The sequence below is a fragment of the Thunnus maccoyii genome, chromosome 14 (genome assembly GCF_910596095.1).
Source record: "Thunnus maccoyii chromosome 14, fThuMac1.1, whole genome shotgun sequence".
NCBI classification, from domain to species: domain Eukaryota; kingdom Metazoa; phylum Chordata; class Actinopteri; order Scombriformes; family Scombridae; genus Thunnus; species Thunnus maccoyii.
Window position 1 is genome coordinate 18,140,348 of NC_056546.1, and position 21,602 is coordinate 18,161,949.

Here is a 21,602-nt window from a genome sequence, read left to right on the forward strand (position 1 = left end):
GCCATGTATTCATCTGAACTCCATTTCCACTTTGTTAGTTGCTTATTTGACTATAACTTAGATTCTGCATCTCTCCGTCTTTTGCTCATAGTGTTGTGCTGACAGGTTTAGTTTTTTTTTTAAAATAACAAAGCAGTGCCGTATATTTCAAAAGCCAGTGTTGGTTTTGGTTACTCACTTTGTTGCTTTAATTGAGTTAAAGTTGCAGTGGTGGAAGAAGAAAATTAATATCTTATTATAGGCAGGCTAGCTGTTTCCCCCTGATTCTAAGCTAAGCTAATCAGCTACTGCATCTAGCTTTAGCATTCAGACATGATATCAATTGTCTTGTTTAACTGTTGTCAATAAAGTGTTAAAAAAAAAACCCTGTATTTGTTAAAATACCTAACTATTCCAGCACACTATTAATCTTTAAACCTTATATAGCAATTCCCAGATCTCTCCCTGTATAAAAGTGCATTCATAGCCACTAGATGTGAGAACTTCTGGCTATTTTTTATTGGTTTGAATTTTGCCCCACAGTGAAGTATGTTGATTAAGCTACTGTAAATCCTTTCAGAATCACAACGCTACAGAAATATCCCATTATTTTACAGACTATTATTACGTCTCAACTTTGTAAGAGTTAAGTTGCCATAAACAGAGCAGCCTGATGTTCACCTGACACTACTGTCAGTCAAGCCAGGTGATAACATACATTTAGTCTATTGATACAGCACTTTGCAGAATCTGTGAAAAAAAATCTTTTTAGTAAAACTACACAGTTACCCTTCTTCTCCTTTGATGCACTTATGTGGAGCAGAGTTATGGCACAAGGTCAAATTTCTGCTTTCTCACACCATTTCTTACTCTGCACACAAACTCTCACATGTTGTCAGGTAGGATCCTGTTAAATATTTGTAGGGAGAGCAAAAAATTGGCTTGACAGTAATCCAAAATATTGAATGAACAGCTGTTTGCAGTTTTGAGAATTTACACATCACAGATTAGTAATACTCCCTGTGGTCAGACAGTTTCTATATTGAGACGCCAATGGGCAGAATGTAAAAAATTACCTGTGAAAACTAATGAATCCACCACTGTGTTAAAAAAAGCAGCAGTTCCTCTCAAAAGAAATTGCAGATGTGCCCCTTTGCAGTATTGCAAATCAATGAGTGTAACCTAAAGTGTTCATTATCAGTTTGTATTCTCAGTGGCCACCATTGATTCAAAATATGAGATAATACAACACAACCCTCAGAGCTTTCCTGCCTAATTATCATCTCTTCAAATGAGAGGGTTTATTGTCTAAATTAGCTGAGGTGATCGCAGTTGAGTAGATATGTTCTTTCCGAAACACTCACTACAATTATTCTAAGAAATGTGGTTCAGTTCTGTTCCACAGGGAGGCAGACTTCATTAAATAAAGTAATAAGACACCAAATGTGATAAATTAAAGTACAAATATTAAATTTATAGCATAACAGCTATGAATTATGACATTTATTTGCCTTTGAATTATTATAATAGCAAGTATTTTTATGGCAAAAAAAAAAATTGTAAAACTCTGATTCCAGCCAGTCGTCCAAGCTAGTGCAGTACAGAATCATAATATTTAAGTTTCAAGACATGTCAGTTGGTTTACATGTGGCAAACTCATTGACTTGTTCTGTGCTTCATTTAAGTTCTAAATATATCTACTCTGACACACAGTATGTGATGATATTATTGGCATAAGGTGCCATTTGTGTTCATTACAGTCCCAGGAATAAAACCATTACGTACTGAGTTATTCTGGCAGCCTTTCATTTGTTTGATTGCTGCTTATGTACAATCACTTAAAAGAACAGAACCAAGAGATTTAATTGCTTTGGAAAACTGAAGGCTATCATTATAAGATGGTGTCATACACACACACACACACACATATATATATATATAGGATCACAATTATCATAAATGTGGGAGATCGTGTCAGTAATGATGCACGTCATAACCCTTTTTAGCTCCACTTAAATGTCACACATATTTTAAAAAAATATTCCTTTAAATCCAGTTCATTATTTCAGATTCACATCAGAATTTGATGGCCTTATGGTAATAATAGTACAAATTTCTGTTTTTGTCAAAAATTGGAGTCGTGCATATTGAGATAAGTCTTAATTCCTGGATATTATTTATCTGGGGGGCAATCTGAATAAAGTTTATTCCAAACAGAGAAAGTGGAGTGAAAGTAAGTTGTGAGAAATTGTGCTCAGCATGCAAAATCCATGTTATCCCATGCTACTCTAGTATTTCATTTCATTCAGTTTACATACTGTGAATGCATCACATGTGCTCAGGCATCATGGTTGAGTTTTCACCTTTATCCCCTTGTGTTTATTGGTTTTGGGGCAAGTGAAACGACACATAACATTTAATTGATATTTTTAATGGATCTGAAGGAGCAAGGGTCCAATTAGTGTGTATGACTCAGCTGGGAAGATTCCTATTAAGAAAAATGGCATGCAACATACCTGAATAATTTTTGCATTTAATTTCATGCTCTAATTAGACTGTCCTCACCAGAAAAAGGAGAATAAAAGATTGAGGTTTTACGCACGACTTATGTTTTCCTGACAGGTTGTGGTCATGTGAAGAATGTATTCAAGAAGCAAAGGTGGAAGACGCTCAACGTTATTATAGCCTCTTACAAGTAACCTTAAATTGAGAGTTTACAACAATCAATGTTGGTTTATTTAAATCCTGACCACAATCTTAACCTAACTTTAACCAATTAGTTCTTGTTGGATGACTTTTCGGCTCTAGGAACATTTCACTAATAAAATCCTCCTGTGTCTAAGATTTGAAAATGTTGGTGACTTTTACTGGTATCATCAAAAAGAGACGTGTTTATAGTACTTTCTGTCATTTAAAAATACTTCAAAGTTGTGTGCACACAGACCATTCAGTTAAGCACATGAAGGACATAGTCAGCAGGACATGTGCATGTACATGTGAATTATATGTGTAGGGCATGTGGTGTGGTGAAACCAAGCACACCCCTGAGCTTAGGGGGCTTGCTGAAGTTCGTCTTGGGTTTTCTCGAGTTTCACTTTGCTCAGTTCCTCCTGAACGTTTGCTTCATCTTCTCCTGTCAGATTTTAGCTGTGTCCCATGAGAAGACCATGTCGGACCAGGATATTTTCAAAGTTGAGAGAGTGGTTATTAAGGACTCAGTGGAGAGAGGAACACGAAACATGATCCAAGGGGAGACAAAGCATGAAGTAAGTACAACAGCAGGAGTTCTTTCCATGTCATGTGGAGACTGTGACAGAAAGATTTGTTCTGGACATATTACATTATACAGATACCTGTGTATTGTAAGTATGTGTGTGAAATATAACCATGTATCTGCAGTGTGTTTAATTTAAAACATACACTTGTCAAATTGAGATAAAAAATTGATCAGTTAAAAAACAATGTGACCATGACTGAAGTGGAAATTTATTGGCTCTCAAACTTGACAGTTTAATTATAACCTAACAATAAGTTAATAAGCAATTGGTTCAAAAAGTTTAAAAGTATCTACTGGTCTACCAATTTATTAAGTGTAAGACAGCGGCTTCATTAAAGTACTTCCTCCTCTGGACAAATTAGGTGTAATTGGCGGAACCTAGTCCAACATTTTTTAGAATTTGAAGTGAAAGACAATTTTCAGTAAAGCAGGGGATTTTCAGATAATCCCCAGACAACAAACAAATCACATTAGTTGTAGCCAATTAATAAAAATGAGAAACTCTTTTGCTTTCCTTTTTTTTTCAGCTGAAGCATCCGCTGGATCACGTGAGCCTCTTGCAAACGTTCCCTTCAGTCAGTGCTCAGTCTGAAAATACACCCAAACACGTCGCTACTGGGACGACCTCCATGGAAACAGCTGTTGATAAACACGGGGGCATTTCCCAGCAGCAGTGTCACGGTACCTCCGGACGTGTTGAGGTTAGCTCAGGTTTCTTTGCTAACAGGGCGTCTGAGTCAGAAGACAGAACAAGCCCCACAAACTCTGCAGACCTCTTCCCCACCCCTGCTTCATCTAGAGAGTCCATCCTCTCTGAGGGCTGGGACAAAGACAAGAGCTGGTCTGCTGCTTCCCGCTGCTCCTCTGTCCGCTCTGGCGTCTTCTCCCCTGCTGTGATTCAGATCAAACAGCACTTTCTCGCTCCCGGCTCTAGTCTGGTTCACATCCCTCAAACCTGTTTCTCATCGTGTGAGAGCCTGTCCTCCTCTGTCTGTCCCCAGTCCCCTCCTCCCCGGCACCGGCCTCCTCTTACCAGACTCTCCCTCCTCACAGCCATCCTGAGAAAAGGTCGCCTTCCCATTCTGTCCCCTTCTCTGCAGAGGCCTTACACCCCCTGCTGGCCTGTTAACCCTGTGACCCTGTCTTTCTGTAACGCCTGCTCAGCAGCCTCCAGTGTGGCCTCGATTCCCCTGGAGTTTTCCTCCAGGTTCTCCTCGTCAGGGTCTATAGATAGTCAGAACCATGTTCACAAGCAGCCTCATAGATGCATCACTGCTCCTCCACCCGTGTGGCCAAATGAGTACAACAGAACATGTCCTCAAACTCCAGTGAAAAGATGCTCAGAGCAGATTCGCTCAAGCAGTTTGTCGAGATCGGAGCAAGTTATTTCACCCCCGCCGGTGAAGAGCTACGTGCTACCCCGAGCTCCACCTCTGCCTCTGTTTTGCTCAAAATCAGTTTCTTCACCAAAACATGAAGAAAAGATATCTGATTGTGCAACTTCCAAAAAACTGCAACACTCTTATGTGTCAGTTCCCAAGCCAGAGTCTCCTGAGCTGAAGCCCAGCAACTCTCACATGTACCTCAAGGGCAATGCGGATAATAACTTTAAAAACCTGATCTCGTCATCCCCTAAACCTATTAATGAGGAAGACACCTCTGTGCCCCAGAAACGGAGTCGCCCGCCAAATTCATCTCTCTCAAAGCTTCACTGGCTTTCTCAACAGCTGCGATCACCCTCTCCCTGCTCTCCTCTGCTTCAGCCTTCTCAATCACGCTCACCCACGCCACATGCCACAGTTTTCCGCACGCACACAACATCACCTCTCCCTCCTTTACAAAACACCATGAGCAGGTGTGAGTCAGAGAGGAGATGCCATGATTCCCAGAAAAGTGACACAACATCATCACAGGCTTCTCACAAAGGTCACTGTTTGTCCCCTTCCCGCTACACACACATCACTTTTCCTGGATGGCCATCGCCTACTGCCTCCCCCACGCCTACGCCCTCTCCTGCTCCGCCAATCAGAGACTTCACCCCGTCCCCTTGTTTCTCCCTGCGCTCCACGCCCTCTCCAAGGCCGGGGAGTGGAATATCAGACTGCAGTGACAGGGAGGGTAAAAAAAGAAAGGTAGCCACTCTGCTTGCCATGTATGCATGACTTGTTTAAAGTCAGGATATTATTTAATATGTTCTGTGACATGCTGTTCTTTGAGTCGCCCATGCTATGTAGTTAAAAACAGATTTCACTCACTTGATATGTGGATATCAAGTGCTGTCCTCTGTGTGGAGCTGTTTTTAGATTTCTGTTTATCTGTTTGTCTTTGCCACATCATTCATTGATAGATCTTTACTCTGCAGATTAACTACACATTGCAGGAGCGACCTATCTAAAATGTAATATGTCAAATCAAAGAGGGAACACATTATTGGAAAAATCTACGCAGCAGCTTTTTCAAACTAAATTTTCCAAGCCAGACTTGAACATCAGAAATTCAGCTTGAAGTTAAGTAACACAGCACAAAACTTTGAGCATCAACCACCAAGAATCCAATTTATTTAGTGCAAGCAGGGTAGATAAAATCATCCTGTTTTCTCACCTGTCAGTGCGATAAAGATGGCTGCAACTGGACTTTTTGGTGACATTTACAGTCAGCTGAATCAGCCATCAAAGCTGCAACAAGGTGACGTGGTTTCCAGCACTGTAAGGGAGACAAACACACTTCAATATTGTTCTTGCTATCAGGCAACTGGAGTGTGGCTGACTGTTTTGCATGAGGATGATTAGTAGCCTGCAGTAGAGTGAAAGCCTCTCTAAAGAAATGTAAAACACATATTATTATTATTATATTGCACAAGACATTGTACAAACTCTATCTTTAGTAAAAATGCCGATATTTAAATGGAAAATTAATTTATATTCATTGTCTGTTCTTCTCGGTCTGTAAATTTTAGCCACACAAGATTAAGTCAAGCTACAAATCACTCGCTGCAATTCCCACCAACACCCTTCTGTTGGATCAGCAGGTGAGTTCACTTATATGACTCTAATCCCACTAATCCTGTTGAATACCCACCCATATGAAGTCCTGATGGGAGTTTTATGTGGGCACTTGTTGGTATGTGGAGCACCATGTAAGGAATGTAAAATGGGAATAAACGTCTAAGCTATGCATAAAAAAGATAAATCTTAATTCTCCACTCATCAGGCCTTATAGAGATTTACATTTTTATTTCTGAATGTAAAATGTATTGTGCAAAAATGACATAAAACTCATTTCATAAGGATTTATGAGCTATAGATAAAGCAACATTCATGTATGAACGATACATTCAGAGGAGGAGGAGATGTCTATGAAGAACACAGAGTGGAAGAATGTGAATTGTCTTGAGGAGATGTTGCAATGTTGTCTAAGGCTACTGTATAATCACTCACAGAGAGCAACAATCCTGGCAGGGAGCTGAATCTGTCCGCCCTCCTTTGCGTTTACAGGCAATAGATGAGCAGGTGGAGAGAGAAGAGAGTCCATTCAACACACTGGACAGGGGTTTTGCAGACACCCACGCTGAGGTATTACTGCACACATCACTGCTGGTCTTCACTGCACAATTCACACGACAGACCGCTAACATCAATTATTCTTGCTTTCTACAGATGTGCTCACCCGCTCAGCTCCGGCAACAGTCAGAAGAACTTTATGCAACTATTGATGAGATATTGGCAAATTCCATTCCAGAAGTGAGTTCAATTTATCAGATCAATATTCACGCAGAATTAAACATGTAAGATCCTGGTTTGTATTATTAAAAATAACTGAATGGATTTATTTTTGCAACATTTAAGAGCAAATCATCCCGGTCACCTCAGACTTTCAGGACATCTAGGACTCCTAATGTAGGTGTGAAGGTAAAGTTTGTTCCCTCATTTCTTGTCATCTCTCTGTTGTCTTTAAAATGTAGATGAAAACTCTGTGACAGTATGACATTATTATACATTAACCTAAGATTCTGACATATTTGGTATCTTTGGAAACTTTAGGATCCTTACCAGAATTTAACATGAAGTTTGACCAACTTTTATTAGCACAAAATTAGTTTGTGATGATGAAACCACTGGTTTGCACATCAGAGGTTCTGGGTAACAAAATGTATCATCATAAAAGTACAATCTAGTATTTAAAAAATCTTAAGAAAAAAAATCATCATCAAAAACATAGTCCGTCCAATGCCACAAGTCTAAATACTAAAAGTACACGAAAAGCTAAATATGACTAATAATTAATATAGTCAAACTTCATTAGTTCAGAAGCTGGCTTAAGGCTGAAAAACATACCTTTTTTTGGTAAAATTATTATTATTACCATGATTTTGACTCTGTTATGGGTTTTGTTTGACATTACAGTAAAACTGACACATTGTGGTTGGATTTAAAGTCCTTCTGGCTGAAGATGTAAAGAAAGTCCCTCACGCTGCCTCTTCCTGCCAGCTAAAGCAAGACATGCAAAAGCTACAAGCAGTATCAGTAGCTAGAAGTCTTCCTTTTCAAAAAGTGATTTAGAAATTAATGATGTCCGTTCATGGCAGCAGTTTCCTTGACCTGGAGGTCTGCCAGCTCCACCTAGCTAATTTTGCATATTGAGATCTTATTACAATGCGGGCACAATTAAGAAAATGAGAACCCATTTTGATACCAGGTGTAAATGCAATGACCTATGGATCGGATGTAATTATCCAGTTAATGTATCCAGATTCAAGTCACATGTTAATACCAGGTGTGTATGGGGCCTTTAAGTGATGTAAATGTAGGTGACATTGTTTAATCCCATGCTGCTTTAGTGTGTAATTCCATTGCTTTAATAAATAACAAATAAACAAAGATGTTTTCTGTTCAGTCAAGCACAGTTTCTGTCTTTCAGACAGCTGTTTGCACACAACATGAGACAACGTCATAAGTGTGACTTTGGAAGTTCTGCCATTTTGTACTTTCTACAACAGCATACAGAAAGTTATGGATTTCAGCTTCCAGCTATAATAAAATTGTAACAGAAACACTTAATCATTAAAGTAAGATAAAATAGAAAACAGGAAATGTAAAACTGTAATAAGCTCCGGGCAATGGGAACAAGTGCTTTCTGCTGTGTTACAGTGAAACACAAACTGGAAGGGAGATAAAAGTGAATTCTGGCTGTATAATCATCAACACGCAGAATGAAAAGTCATCTGTTCATTATTCATCAAAGGAGAAAGCTTCTTGCGAGTTCCCAGAGAAAACGTATGTGTGAGTGTGTGTGTATGTGGTCTGTCATAGGCTATTTTTGGGGATAAATTTCAGTCTTAGGACCAGTTAATTGGGGATGGCTTGTTCAATGGAGGACAAAAGCTGTGTCCCCAATTGGGAAAAAACTGATTTTTGGGTCAGTAGTTAAGGTTAGGGTTAGGGTAAGTCTCCAGGAAATTAATGTAAGTATATATAATGTGACAATGTGTGTGTAAAGTGACCATCATCTGATGTGTGTGTGTGTATGTGTGTGTGTGTGTGAGAAAAGGAATATGTGCACGCCTACATCCATGAGATGTCAGTGTGGTGTGAATTAAGATGCTTGTCCAAGATCAAGAGTAGAGTGCAGATAATTATGAATTTCTATCACTGACGAAGAAAAGAGAAAGCAGAGCACTACTACGAGAAGAGAGAAGTTAAACTTAAGAATCAGTGAATAGGAAGCGTGTTGTAAATGAGTCTGTTTATCAACATAACGAAAATAATGGGTGAAGATAGAAAGAAACAAAATATTGCTTTAGATTCACCACTCACTATCTCTAATGTTAAGATCCACCAAGGATTTCTTTCCATCTTCTTCCTCTCAGTCATTTTGCAGGAGAGAGTGTGTCACATATTTGAAACACTGGATGAGTAATTTTCTGATAAAACTTTTCCATTTTCCCACCAGATGAAGCTTGTGTTTTGTTTCACTTTGTTCTTTCTTCCTTTCTTTTTGCAGAACAACTCATCATTTCCGAGATCCTTGGGGCGTGAAACCAAATATGTGAGTAAGAGGCGGGTAGTTTTGTCTCTTCAGAAAAAATCCCTCAGGTGTTTACCCCTACAGGACCAAAGTGCCAAACGCTTCACTGACAATAAGTTTATGTTTTCATGTTGAGTTTCAAACTTTCAATTACAGGCCCAAATTCACATGACTGAGCTGTTGTGACAATGACACATTTTATGATTTATAAACTTGTATTGTAAGTTACAGAGCGTCCTCAAACCTATGAAGAAATTACTTTCCACATGGAATTTTACTGATTCAAAAATCTGTATGCACACAGAGTTTATTCAGGCTTGAGCAAATACCAGATGGCAAGTAATCAACTTTTTGACCTCTCTCAACTTCTGTCACCAACAGCAACAACACAAATAAACAGTTTCCTGTTATGAAATGAGCACAAACTCTGAATTGCAAATTTATAATGTTAAAAGGCGGACACAAAGTTTGTCACATGAAAATAATGGCTAACAGATACATTTAGTCAAGTAAAACCATCTTTGTTATGCATGAAAGTTCATTCTTCACTCTAACAGACAACTTAAGTTAGTGTGTATGTTATTTCCAGTGTCAAAGATCATCTTTCATGCCTAAGTTTATGCCAACATGGACAAAAAGTCCTAAAAGTGCTATTAATGAAATAATAACAGCTACTGAGCTTGCATGTCAAAAGATCTCCATGACGATCTTAATCTGCTGATGAAGACTGTGTGATATGGTTAAAATCTCCAGCAAAAAAAAATTGGAATGAGGACCTTGAGTTGGGGTTGTTTTGTGTGTGTGTTTTGGCCATATTTAAATAAGAAAATGTTTATGGTTATATTTATGTCATTGGATAAGTTAACTGAATGTGGACTCGTTAGAACAGAGGGCAGATGTTTATGCACATCTGGCACAATAAAACTCACTGTTTATTTCTAGGTTTTATTGTTAGCTGACAAAACATATTTCTCTCACTTTTCAAGCACTAATTGTGTATTGTATTTTATGGTTTGATGCTTCAGTGATTCTATTTTTCTTTGAGATGAGGCTCATTCCATACCCTTGCTTGCTGTTAATGGAAAACCTACAGGACTTTGAGTTTGTGTTAATGTTTCTCTTTCACGTTGTTTAAACAGGCATCTTTAAGCAGCTTGCACTCATCTGCAAGTCTTGACAGAAAGCTGATGGATCCTAAAAAAGTAGGACATTCAATTATTTTTTTTAATCAATTTTAGGATCATAGTGCAATCTTATCATGTAAAATGTCTTAGAAAGAAACTCAAACACTGTCAAACACCAAATCCTTCTGTCCAGACGAAGCCCGGAGTTATTCGCCCGATGACAGCCATTCCAAGAATGAGAGTGGAAGATGAAGAACAGTTTCATCCCAACCCCTTCAGACAGTTTGTCGTCAAACAGACCTTAACTGACAACAAAAAGGTAGGCTGGTGTCACCAGTTCATATTATAATGCAGTGATCTCAACATGGAAGAGATAAGAGACGAGAAGATTTGTGTCATTAAATCTTTTCAAATCTAAATAGTAGAAGTTTTAGTTTTGGTTAAAAGTTAAACTTTGCCCAAAATCTGTCTTGACATGTTGACAGATTTTCAAGGCCGAAAAAAAGTTCGAAGTGTCCAAAAAACTTGTCAAACTATAATCTACTTCCCTGATGTCAACCATATGCACTGTGTGTTACAAACGACAACATATGGCTAAATATATGTTTACAACATGCACATTGTATGCAGCTAACTTGTTTGTAACAGAACATAGACTTTTATATTTACCACACAGTAAAACAGATTTAAAAAATAAGGCTGTCGATTTTCTTTAGTTTTCTTATTTTCAACAAAAAGCATGTGCAGAGCCAAATCAACAATGAATTGATCCTACTTAAAAGTATTCTGAATCCAAAGTCTGATATATTGTATTCCTCTGTGCTGTAGATCTCTGTCCAAAAACTTTTTTTAAAAACACATCAATGAGCCACACCTCTGCACTGGGTGACATGTTCCTCCACCACAAAGATTACGGTCATGTTAGTTTGTTTAGAAACAACTTCAAAGACTAATAACAGTGATCATGTTTTCAGTCTCTGGAGAGCAGTTCCTTGTAAGGCAGAAACCACTGCGTATGTGTGGGAACATGGTCACATTTACAGAGCTTCGCCAGCTTGTTGTGTTATATATCACAACCTCTCGACTTCAAAATCAAGAGGTGACGAATGTGACCTTAATCTTTGTGCAGAAGGAACATGTCACCAAGTGCAAACGGCTTCAAAAACACACACAATACTTGATTTGATGACAATAACAAAAATATAGAAAATTGCCAAATCCTTTAAAGAATGTTTAACTTTTGACCACATCCCTTGGCCTTCTTCAGCAAAGGCCCATTTGTAATAAAGTTGTGATATGGTCAAAAGCTCTGCAAAAAGCTGGTAAGTGAACGATGACTTTAGAATATTTTAGCACATATAAAATAAAGTAAGTTGCTGCAAAGCAGGGTTGCAACTAACTAATAATTTTTATTATTAAATAATTCACAGATTATCTTCTCAATTTATTGATTAATCGTTTGGTCTCTAAAACTTCAGAAAACTGTGGAAATATTCCCATCCAGTCTCTGTGAGCCCAAGGTCCGATCAGCAATCTAAAACCCAAAGATATGCAGTTTACTATAATTTAAGGAAAGGAAATGCAGCAAATTATAACATTTGAGAAGCTGGAACTGTCATTTTTACTTGACAATGGACTCAAACGAAAATAGTCAATTTGTGGTAATGTAGTGCAGCTCTGCCACAAAGTACAAAAGCACTTGATGGAGGGTTAAAGTTTGAGTTTGAGCTTTCAGCACCATATTTTACAATCAATTTTCCCCATCCCACCTTCTTCATAAACCTTTTTCCCTGATATTCTGCTCTGTATTTTCCAAAATAGCTACAATTGTCCGTGGCTAAAAATCTGACCCAAATGTGAAAGAACAGTAAAACTAAAGCTTCTGAGGTGGAAAGGTTTCTTGGAGTGAACAGGACAAAGATGCTTTGATTTTTTAAAGAAACCACTTCCACTCCTGGCAAAATCCAAAATCTATCCACCTCCATGAACCACTCACACTTAGTGCCGGTCACTTGTGGGAGTGTGAGCCTCCTTGTGCATTTTGTGTGTGTGTTAAAGTGTTAAAGACACAATCTGAGATCCATAGGAAAGCAAATGTTTTGTTTTGCTTTGTTATTTTTTTTGTGTTTTATACTTTACACATTGTATTTTATTGTGCTATGGACCCTCCATGAGTTGTCCTTAATAAAAATGTGAATATTAGTTCCATAGCTTGAGTTCAAAATGCAGTACAGAACCCTACTTTCACTCCCAAATTGATAGACAAATCTTAAAGAATATAGCTGGCGATTTTCTATATTTCTCTTTGGAGCCGTTTCAAAACCATAGACCATAAATATTTGTGATGAAGGAACATGTCTTGTTGAATCCTCTGACAAGGAGAGGATTATCTTTTCTTCACAAGCTGCTGAGGTTCTGGTGTCCTTACAGACCTCTTCTGGTCAAATAATCTCAACTGGAGAACTTGGGAAAGTTTCTGCTTAGTTTACCATCTTGGAGTAGGAACTGTTCCTTAATCTGGCAGTGATGCACCTATAGCGCCGTCTGGAGGGCAGGAGAGTGAAGAGATGGTGGCAGGGTTGTGGCGGGTCATTGCAGATGGTGGTGGCTCAATGGAGACAGTGGGAGCTGTAGGTAGCTTTGAGAGATGGCAACTTGGCTCTGATGACTCGCTGGGTGCAGAGCTTGTCTCTCTGCAATGGTGCAGCTGGTGCACCATGTCGAGATTCCATACGTGAGGATGCTTTCAATGCTGCAGTGGCAGAAGGTAACGAGCAGATTTTTTTTTCAGCAGAGATTACATTATATAAAAACAAGAAAACAGAATATGACAACCCGCTCCTTGCGTTAAGAACTTTTCATTCAGCTGTAGAGCCACAGAGAAACTCAGTAATAGCTCAAATTTTCCTGCTGATGAGGGAAAACAAGTTTGGAGGGCTGTCAGGAAAATTGATGAGAGTGAGGCAATTTATCAGCCAAACCTACTGTCATAAACAGCGATGTGAGAGATGGTAAAATTTGCATCTTTAGAGTGCAGGAAAAAGAAATACACAGAATTCCTGTGTGGACTGCACAAAAGGGAATCATGTTTTAAACCAGGTGCAATAACCACAGAATAAATGAGAGCCTGTGGTGCAAGAGTTGTATTTTCTTTCTAGCTGCATTTGTTTTATTGAGTTTAGACAAAGGTCATTGTTTGCTTAGTAAAAGTTAAGATTGCCAACCTGCCAGAAAACACACCAGTTTTCACTTCCCAGTTTTTCACACGTTGACAGGGGATCCTTAAGAGTTTGCAAATCATGCAAAGATATTCCAGTAGAGCCCCAGATTAAAAATATAGACCTGTAGATATGCAGAATATGTCCCCTTTAAATACCAAAAAAAAAAAAAAAATGGAAATCATTACCACAGCTATGAAATCACCATCAACATCATTACTAAAAGCTACCACAGAGTAAAGAATTCACAAGGTCAAGCTCCTTGTGTGATACTGAGCTGTGTACAAAATTGTAGTCCGCATCTTGTTCATTTGTTGAATATGTGACAGTGAAATGTCTCACCGCACTGATTAAATGTCAAGGTCAGCACGACAATTGCCAGTTGAGGAAAAGATTTCCAAATATACAAAGAAATGATGAGACTTGTGTGAATTGTGCCACTGAAAGCACGCTTTCAACAATCTTCCACAGCAGAGAGGTTTCTAACACGTCAATGTTCTTGACATGATTTTGACGCTAAACACTGTTTTCCCTCTCAAAGTCAGCCGTTTACCTCCTGAGAGACAAACAATAGCACCATTTCTAATGCAGAAACCATTGGTAGCTTATTCCCAAGGCTATCTTGCCCTGCAGAGTGTTGAGTATGTGGAGCAGAACTGTGACCTCCGACGTTTATCTTCACTTTGTGATGAAATGTGCTCCTTACCTTAGCACAGTCGGTTATACATGGATTATCTTGCTGTTGACATTTAACCCTCAGATCTTTGATTCATTACAGGTGACATTATGCAGTGAGGTAATCATTAATTAATTTCAGCTCATGTTAATCAAATTCATGGTCATGGAATTTTAATTTGCGTGCTGTTGATACAAATCTTTGTTCAGAATCTCAAAATCTCTGTTCTCTTATTACATGCTTTATCCATATTTCAAAAGTAAAGTTGGGTTTGAGATTTGAGTCTGTGAGCATTAAAGGAATAGTTCAACATTTTGGGAAAACCGCTTATTTGTTTTGTTGCTAAGAGTAAGATGAGAAGCAGTTTTTGACAATGACTGTAGAACGCCCTGTTCAGTTGACTCAATTATATCCACATTTAACGCTATTTTTGTTGCTATTTTTGTTGCTATTTTTGTTGCTATTTTTCTGCCTCTGTTTCTTAATTCTGCCTGCAAAGCTCTGATTACCAGCTGGTTGTTGTTTCCAACAGCTATTAATGAGCACACCACCAGAGTGATTTGAATTGCTGATAAGATCTGAGCAGCCAGACAAGTGATTATCAAGAATGAGAAGCATTACCTCAACTTGTACTTGTAAATAAATCAGCAAAGGCATAATATTCAGTCACATTTTCATTTATCCCTAACACTTTGTATTTTTTTCTGCAAACATAATCTATTTCCTCCCCAAACATAATTGCAAAACAAATAAAAGTAATTTTTAGGAGAAAGGGTTAGCCTGATGGAGCACTTCAAAATCTTTTCTTTATTATAGTCTTTTGTGTAGCTTTAGAATTACTGGATAATTACTTGCTGGTTCTTATTCTTGTAATTATCACATAATAATGTTGTCTCTGTTTAGAATCCAGACATGTTTTATCACAGCAGGTGACTGAAATACAACAACCCTGCAAGGAAATGAACTAATTTTATTTCACTGCTGGGTTTCTTTTCTGTTTTCTTGGTGGTATTAAATTATATGGCAATAAAGAACCTACAAGGACATGGAAATAACCATCTATGGATAATTGTGAACTAATGCTGTCCTCATGAGCACAAATCTATTAAAATTTAAGATGAATATCAAGAAACATGGGCATTGGTTGTGTGTATAAGAAATCTGAGAATGAATCTGTAAATGGCTGCTTTTAGGAATTAAACAAAGCTGTGAATCTTTCACCAGAAAATCTTGTTCGCTATAAGAAAATACAAGATGTGAAGGAATAATCATGTGAGCAGAAATGTTACTCATCTGTCAAAACTTCAGTTAACTTGCATTGATGTTGCAGACCTATTTGACCTGAACAGTTTTGTTATTTCCTTCAGCATCTTCAAAACTCAAACAAGTTAGTCATTATTTAACATGTTTTAGTGTCTGCCTTCTATAAATGTATTAAGGCAATATGTTTTCCACTAATTTGTTCATAAATGCAGAAGAAAGTGAAAGAAAGTGTTGATCTCATTGCTCTCGCACTGAATTTTAGCAATTAACCCCTTAACATCCACCCTTTTTATAGAATTTTCGCCTATTTGGCATATACAAATGGAAAAGCATATAACAGAAGAACTGTAAGGCCATGATGCATGTATTAGGCTTCATTTGACGAGTGAAATCTTCTTGTTTTTGGAAATGTGCTTGTTTATCACGTGTTTAAAACACAAACAAAACTACATCAGTTCAAATAAGGCTCAAAAGAGTGTTTTTGGTCCTTGTCTATAATGAGTCATATTTGAATAACAATAATTACAACATGCTTTATGCCAGAACTATGCAGGCCACCATATACCTACATCTTGTCAACCTGTATAAAATTCTAGACCTCTAGGCCTAACCTTATGGGGGCTAGGGAGTTTTTAGTTTGTGGTGTCACTGGTGTCCCCAAATCTCTCCAATCATCTCAAATTGGCCAAATTGTGCCGATTGCTTTTACTCATTACTGTGTGATGCTACTGCTTACAACTGGCTTAAGTGGGTTGCCAGCAACCCAGTGGATGTTAAAAGGTTAAAACATTAGAAAATTCCCTGTCCTAGTAGGGCTGCAACTAATCATTATTTTCATTATCAATTAATCTGTTGATTCTTTTCTCATTGATTGATAAGTTGTTTGGTCTATAAAATGTCAGAAAATGGTGAAAAATGTTCATCACTGTTTCCTAAAGCCCAAGGTGCAACCTAAAATGACACTTAGAATGTCTTGTTTTGTTCCATCCAACAGATGATAACCCAAAGATATTCAGTTTACTGTCATTTAGGAGTAAAGAAACCAGAAAATATTTACATTTAAGAAGCTGGAATGAGAATTTTTTAGTATTTTTTCTTTAAAAATTACTCAAAACGATTACTCAATTATCAAAATAGTTGTCAATCATTTTCTGTCAATCAACTAATTGCTTAATTGACTAATGGCTGCAGCTCATCTTTGCTGCATTGTGCCATCCTTCACCACTACAAAATACACATATTTTTGGCAATTGTTATAATATTTACAGCCTTTTCCTGTAAATACTTATGTAACTCCTCTGGTTTTAAAAATCCAGACCAGGATCTGTAAGGATCAGTTTAGAAAATGCAGCATGATGTCGGTCGCATCATAAGGTTTAAATAATGCAGGCAAGAAGCTGATCAGTGTCAGCTGACCTGTATAATCACAACCCCATTCTAACAAGCCATTGAAAGAATCTGTGCAATCTGCACAATCTGATAGCTGTTCATTCAGACCTTTTGCTGCCTTCACTGGTTATGCTGATTTCACTTTCCAGGTCCCGTTCCTTTTTCCTGCTTTGAACTCTTTCCTAATCTTAATTGTACCAGCAACCCTGGCCTTACTTCAGCTTCACTGTGTGTATATTTAATATCTCAGTGATATGGGTCCTCTGAGTTAAGTTTTTTTCCAGTGGAGTTGCTTTCTTACACTCCCTGCATACTCTTTGCAGTTTTGATTTGATTGTGGTGCACCGCAAGAACAAAATACAACAATATAAGCTTCTGTTGCAGAAAATGGTCTAGTATAAGTGTTTCTGCCTGATTTGTTTAGTAATTCCCTGAAGCCATCACAACTCAACAAGTCTGCATTACAGCATAACATTTACATTTTAATGACTTAACTGCAATGAGATTAACTTCAGAGCAACAGTCTTAGATCACCATCATCACAAGTGGCAGATATAATATGATATCTTTCTGTGGATATTTATATGTAATGTGTCCCTTCAGAATATCTTTCAATTATAGAGGAGTTATAGATTTAGGAGTCATGGTGAGGATTATTTAGTGAGGGATCTGTTGCAGGCAGAAATGGAAAACAGATGTCAAAAAGGTCAGTCAATGAATTTGTGAGAGAAAGAGAATTTAAAAAAAGCTCCTGACAACATTTCTCCTACAGAGATAATCTAATACAAATTTTAATTAGGAATAAAATACCTTAAAGGAATTCTGCAACTTATCAGATTTTTACCAGCACCTGATTTGCTTTGTATTTCCATTGTTAGTAACAGGCAAGGCAAGGCAAGTTTATTTGTGTAGCACATTTCAACAACAAGGCAATTTAAAGTGCTTTACATAGAGCCTAGAAGGCAACAAGACTGAATCTAAAAGCAACACAAGGCAATGTAAAAAGACATTTAAATACAATTAAAATGTGTTAAATCTGGAAATAAAAAGAAGCTAAAATAGAATAAGACAGATAAAACAGGAGAATAAAAGTTACAGTGCAGTGTGAGATATTAACCCTCAAATTTGGTTCACCTGTCTTTGATCAGGGGCCATTTGATAGACATTTAGACAAAATAAAAGGGCCTATAAGTGGATGCGTTGGAGTGGTGTAATGTGGGAATGTGGGATACATGGAATAACAAAACAATGGAATGACAAAACCACAAAATAAAACTCCCCTCCATTTATATAAAATTACATCTTCGCTTTCATTTGACTAATTTTACCACCAAGACATGCAGCCTGCTGACAAATCATAGTGTGATGCGTAACTAAGATAAGCATATAAAATATGAATTCAGAATCGGTATGCTCTCACAGGCAATATAGCAGGGTTGCAACCAAATACCTGCTAAAAACCTTTGATAACACTCCTCTTGAAAATGCTCATTTCACTGTCAATAAAATCCTGAACAATTACTTTCATACTAATTATTTTAATTGAAAAGTGTATTTATGATGGCGGTATGCATTATTGTTAGTACATAATTGTTCAGTATTTATAGATAGAGATAAATACTTGAAGGAATCTTGTGGCGTTTTAGACCACTAGTAGTGCTATGGAGCAGTATTTTTAAGAGTAGGTCCCTGTTTTGTTTGTTCTCAAGCACACGCACAAGAACATACATGCACATGCATGAAAATTTTCAACAAATACTTTCATACTAGTCCACTGATCTACAGGTGACAATAATGCACCAAGAAAAGCCAACAGTGAGTGAAGAAGAGGCATTGAAGAATAAGACTGCTAGCAAGTAAACGCCAATGTAAACAATGCAGAATTTGAAAAAAAATCTGCTTTACAAGTGTTTTATGAGGAGGGAAATGCATTCAACATGTTTGTTAGACCTCAAGCATTCACACAATGAGTTTTGGTGAGAAAGACAATGTAAACAGTAACAGTAAATAGTTTGTTTACATGAAAACTCCACAAGGCACCTTTATGTCGTATTACACAGTGATAATGTCTGCACTCTCTACTCAGTGTACAAATGCTAACATTAAAAAATTAAAGACAGTCATGTTTGTGTTTGTTCAAATGTGCTGGCTCTACCTGCCTTGGCAGAGAAAATGTGAACCGTTATGTTGAGCCTGAAAACAAAACAAAACAAAAGAAGAGGAACATTACACTGTGTTTGATCAAGGCAATTATGTTTGACAACAGTGTCCTGATCCACCTCTATGCTGTTTCTCAGTGTGCTGGGTTGCCCTGTGAAATACTAACCAGTTGCATCTAATGTACAAATAATACACAATAAACACATAAAGATGTTTTTAACTTGAAAACAACTTCTTCTGCTGCCTTTTTTTGTTTGTAACTGAACTATAACAGTTTTTCTGTATTGTAAAGTTTTTCACAAAACACACATATGACCAAACAAATATCCTGGATGCTTTTCCTACCTGTAAATATCTGTAATTGTTTTATTTAATGATTCATTTTGAACAGATACCATGATGTACTATGCCAGCTAGGCATAGCACATCTTGGATTTGCATTGAGGACACAATAATGAAATACATATTGATCTTTTCATCCAACTTCTGTTAGACTGCAAGAGTATTTCCAAAGATGTGGGAGTATTCTTTTAAGACAGCAAATTAATACTTTTTTCAAAGTGTTCTGTCTGCAGAAAAAACTAAACAACAACAACCTGAAGAAAGTCTGACAATTTAATTAGGTTCTGTCTCAGTCTCTCATACCTGAGCAAAATTATGTTGATAAGACATCCCACAGATGCTTTCACTCAAAATTGGTGAAGAATGAGTCATTTTATACAGATAAATAGTAGTTTTTAACAAGGTGAAAATGGTAGTAATAAATGCTGCTAAACATTATGTGGTAATGCAATGTTGAAACACCTTATGTTTAGACATTAAAAAGGGCTCAAAACTCTGAATGTAATGTAACTTGCCAGTTCAAATTTTAGTTTTAGTACAAATTTACACATAAATACAGAGCAGGTGATTGTAGTCACCATCCAATCCAGGAAGATAGTGAGATTATTATCAATTATAATCAAATACAAAATGAATACTCATTCCAGTGCAGCCTCAGGGAGAACTAATTTAAAGCAATTTTACTCTGGGCTGAAATTAGTTTAAATGGGAAGTCTAAATGGAAACTAGCCACTAGAAACTGCTGAATCATGATTGCTGCTCTCTTATAAAAGCATTAACGTCAAAACAATTGTGTGTCCTTTTCTGTTTCAGGTGGAAAATGTGGGTCTTCAAGAGACAGGGGAAGATTGTTACACAAATTCAAAAGGCCAAACATCAAGAGAGGAGATGAAGCCTGAAAGAGGAACTACATTCTCAGTATGTGACCTGCAGATTAGAGAGCCTGAAGACCTGATCAGTCACCCTGGGAAAGATGTTTCAACATCTTTCAGTCCCACTGAGGGGCGGATGGAAGCTTTTGAGACTCATATTTAAAACATAAACACTAAGTATTAACCTTTTATTGTACATATCATAAAAACTTCAGTTATTTTCTTTCAAATGGAGAATATTTGTGCATATACATTCAGTATGCAAGACCATTACCCACCTAAGTGAGGAATGGCAAGTTCATTGCACCATACCTGAATAAGTGAATAAATGCATCTCAATATACAGCAGTTGACTGCAAGGATTTAATATGCCTTACAGAGATGATAGTAATGCATGCAATTGACCGTTAACTAAGCCCCACTCATCTTAGTTACTGTTGCTGCACCTGTCGAACTTTCCGTTCAGCATATATGCATATTTACAATGAAAACAGTGGAAGATTATCCACTTAAAGTTCATAGTAATTTTTTAAATGATAGGTGAAAAAAGCCAGCTCCTCATTCCTTGCCAAATGACTGTCACTGGTGTATTTTATCAGATGCAGCTAGCTAATTAAGTTAATGTTAGCTCCATGAGTTGATGGATTGGCTGACTTTTTAATCTTCTCAGCTGTTTTGCTTTAAAATGAGAATTTCAATGGCTACATACATGATGTTGTGCTAAAATACTGAGGCTTAAGATGCATGTTATCACCAGTTGGTTGATGGTCCATGTAGAAGACATGGAAATAAAGAAACAGAATTGTTCTTGTATTGCATTGTAGTTTAATGTTACACTTATGCTTATAAGACTTTTAGGATGAGAACAATGTGTCTGGCAAATGCAACGGTACCTTGGATAATAAGTTTGGCTATAAGGTTGCTGGGATGTAAATGTCCCCAAATCCAACAACTGGACAGAGCTGCTAACGTCTCCTTAAACTCTGATATAGTAGCATCAAGGACCAGCTTCTAGTGGATATGCTATCATGAAAAGGGCTTTTTAAAATGTAACTGACATTATTCTCCTATGTCAAGTTTCGCTCTTACTTTAGCCCTGTACATTTCAGCATGTGAGAAAGTAAGAAAGAAGTTTGACAGGCCTAATTACAGTTGCTAAGCTATGGTTGTCCAATTGTGGCTAAGGAAGTTTATGGAAAGCAGTGAATTGCAAAGTGCAAAACATCCTGTAGCAAAGAGAGAAAGTTAAACTGTGATATTCTTTTCCAATCAAAAACT

The 21,602-nt window shown here is 37.4% G+C and overlaps 1 protein-coding gene across 2 annotated transcripts in view; it reads left to right on the forward strand.

Moving 5' to 3' along the window:
- LOC121911543 (muscular LMNA-interacting protein) overlaps nt 1-21,131 on the forward strand; it is a 32,375-nt gene extending 11,244 nt beyond the window's left edge. For both annotated transcript variants that reach the window (XM_042433129.1, XM_042433130.1), the window contains 10 exons: nt 3,120-3,245; nt 3,784-5,388; nt 6,213-6,284; nt 6,751-6,828; nt 6,913-6,996; nt 7,102-7,164; nt 9,257-9,301; nt 10,420-10,482; nt 10,598-10,723; nt 20,266-21,131. In XM_042433129.1, the coding sequence (XP_042289063.1) occupies nt 3,120-3,245; nt 3,784-5,388; nt 6,213-6,284; nt 6,751-6,828; nt 6,913-6,996; nt 7,102-7,164; nt 9,257-9,301; nt 10,420-10,482; nt 10,598-10,723; nt 20,266-20,487 (2,484 nt within the window). In that variant the 3' untranslated portion in view covers nt 20,488-21,131. The remainder of the gene's footprint in view (nt 1-3,119; nt 3,246-3,783; nt 5,389-6,212; nt 6,285-6,750; nt 6,829-6,912; nt 6,997-7,101; nt 7,165-9,256; nt 9,302-10,419; nt 10,483-10,597; nt 10,724-20,265) is intronic.
- The last annotated feature ends 471 nt before the right edge of the window (nt 21,132-21,602 follow it).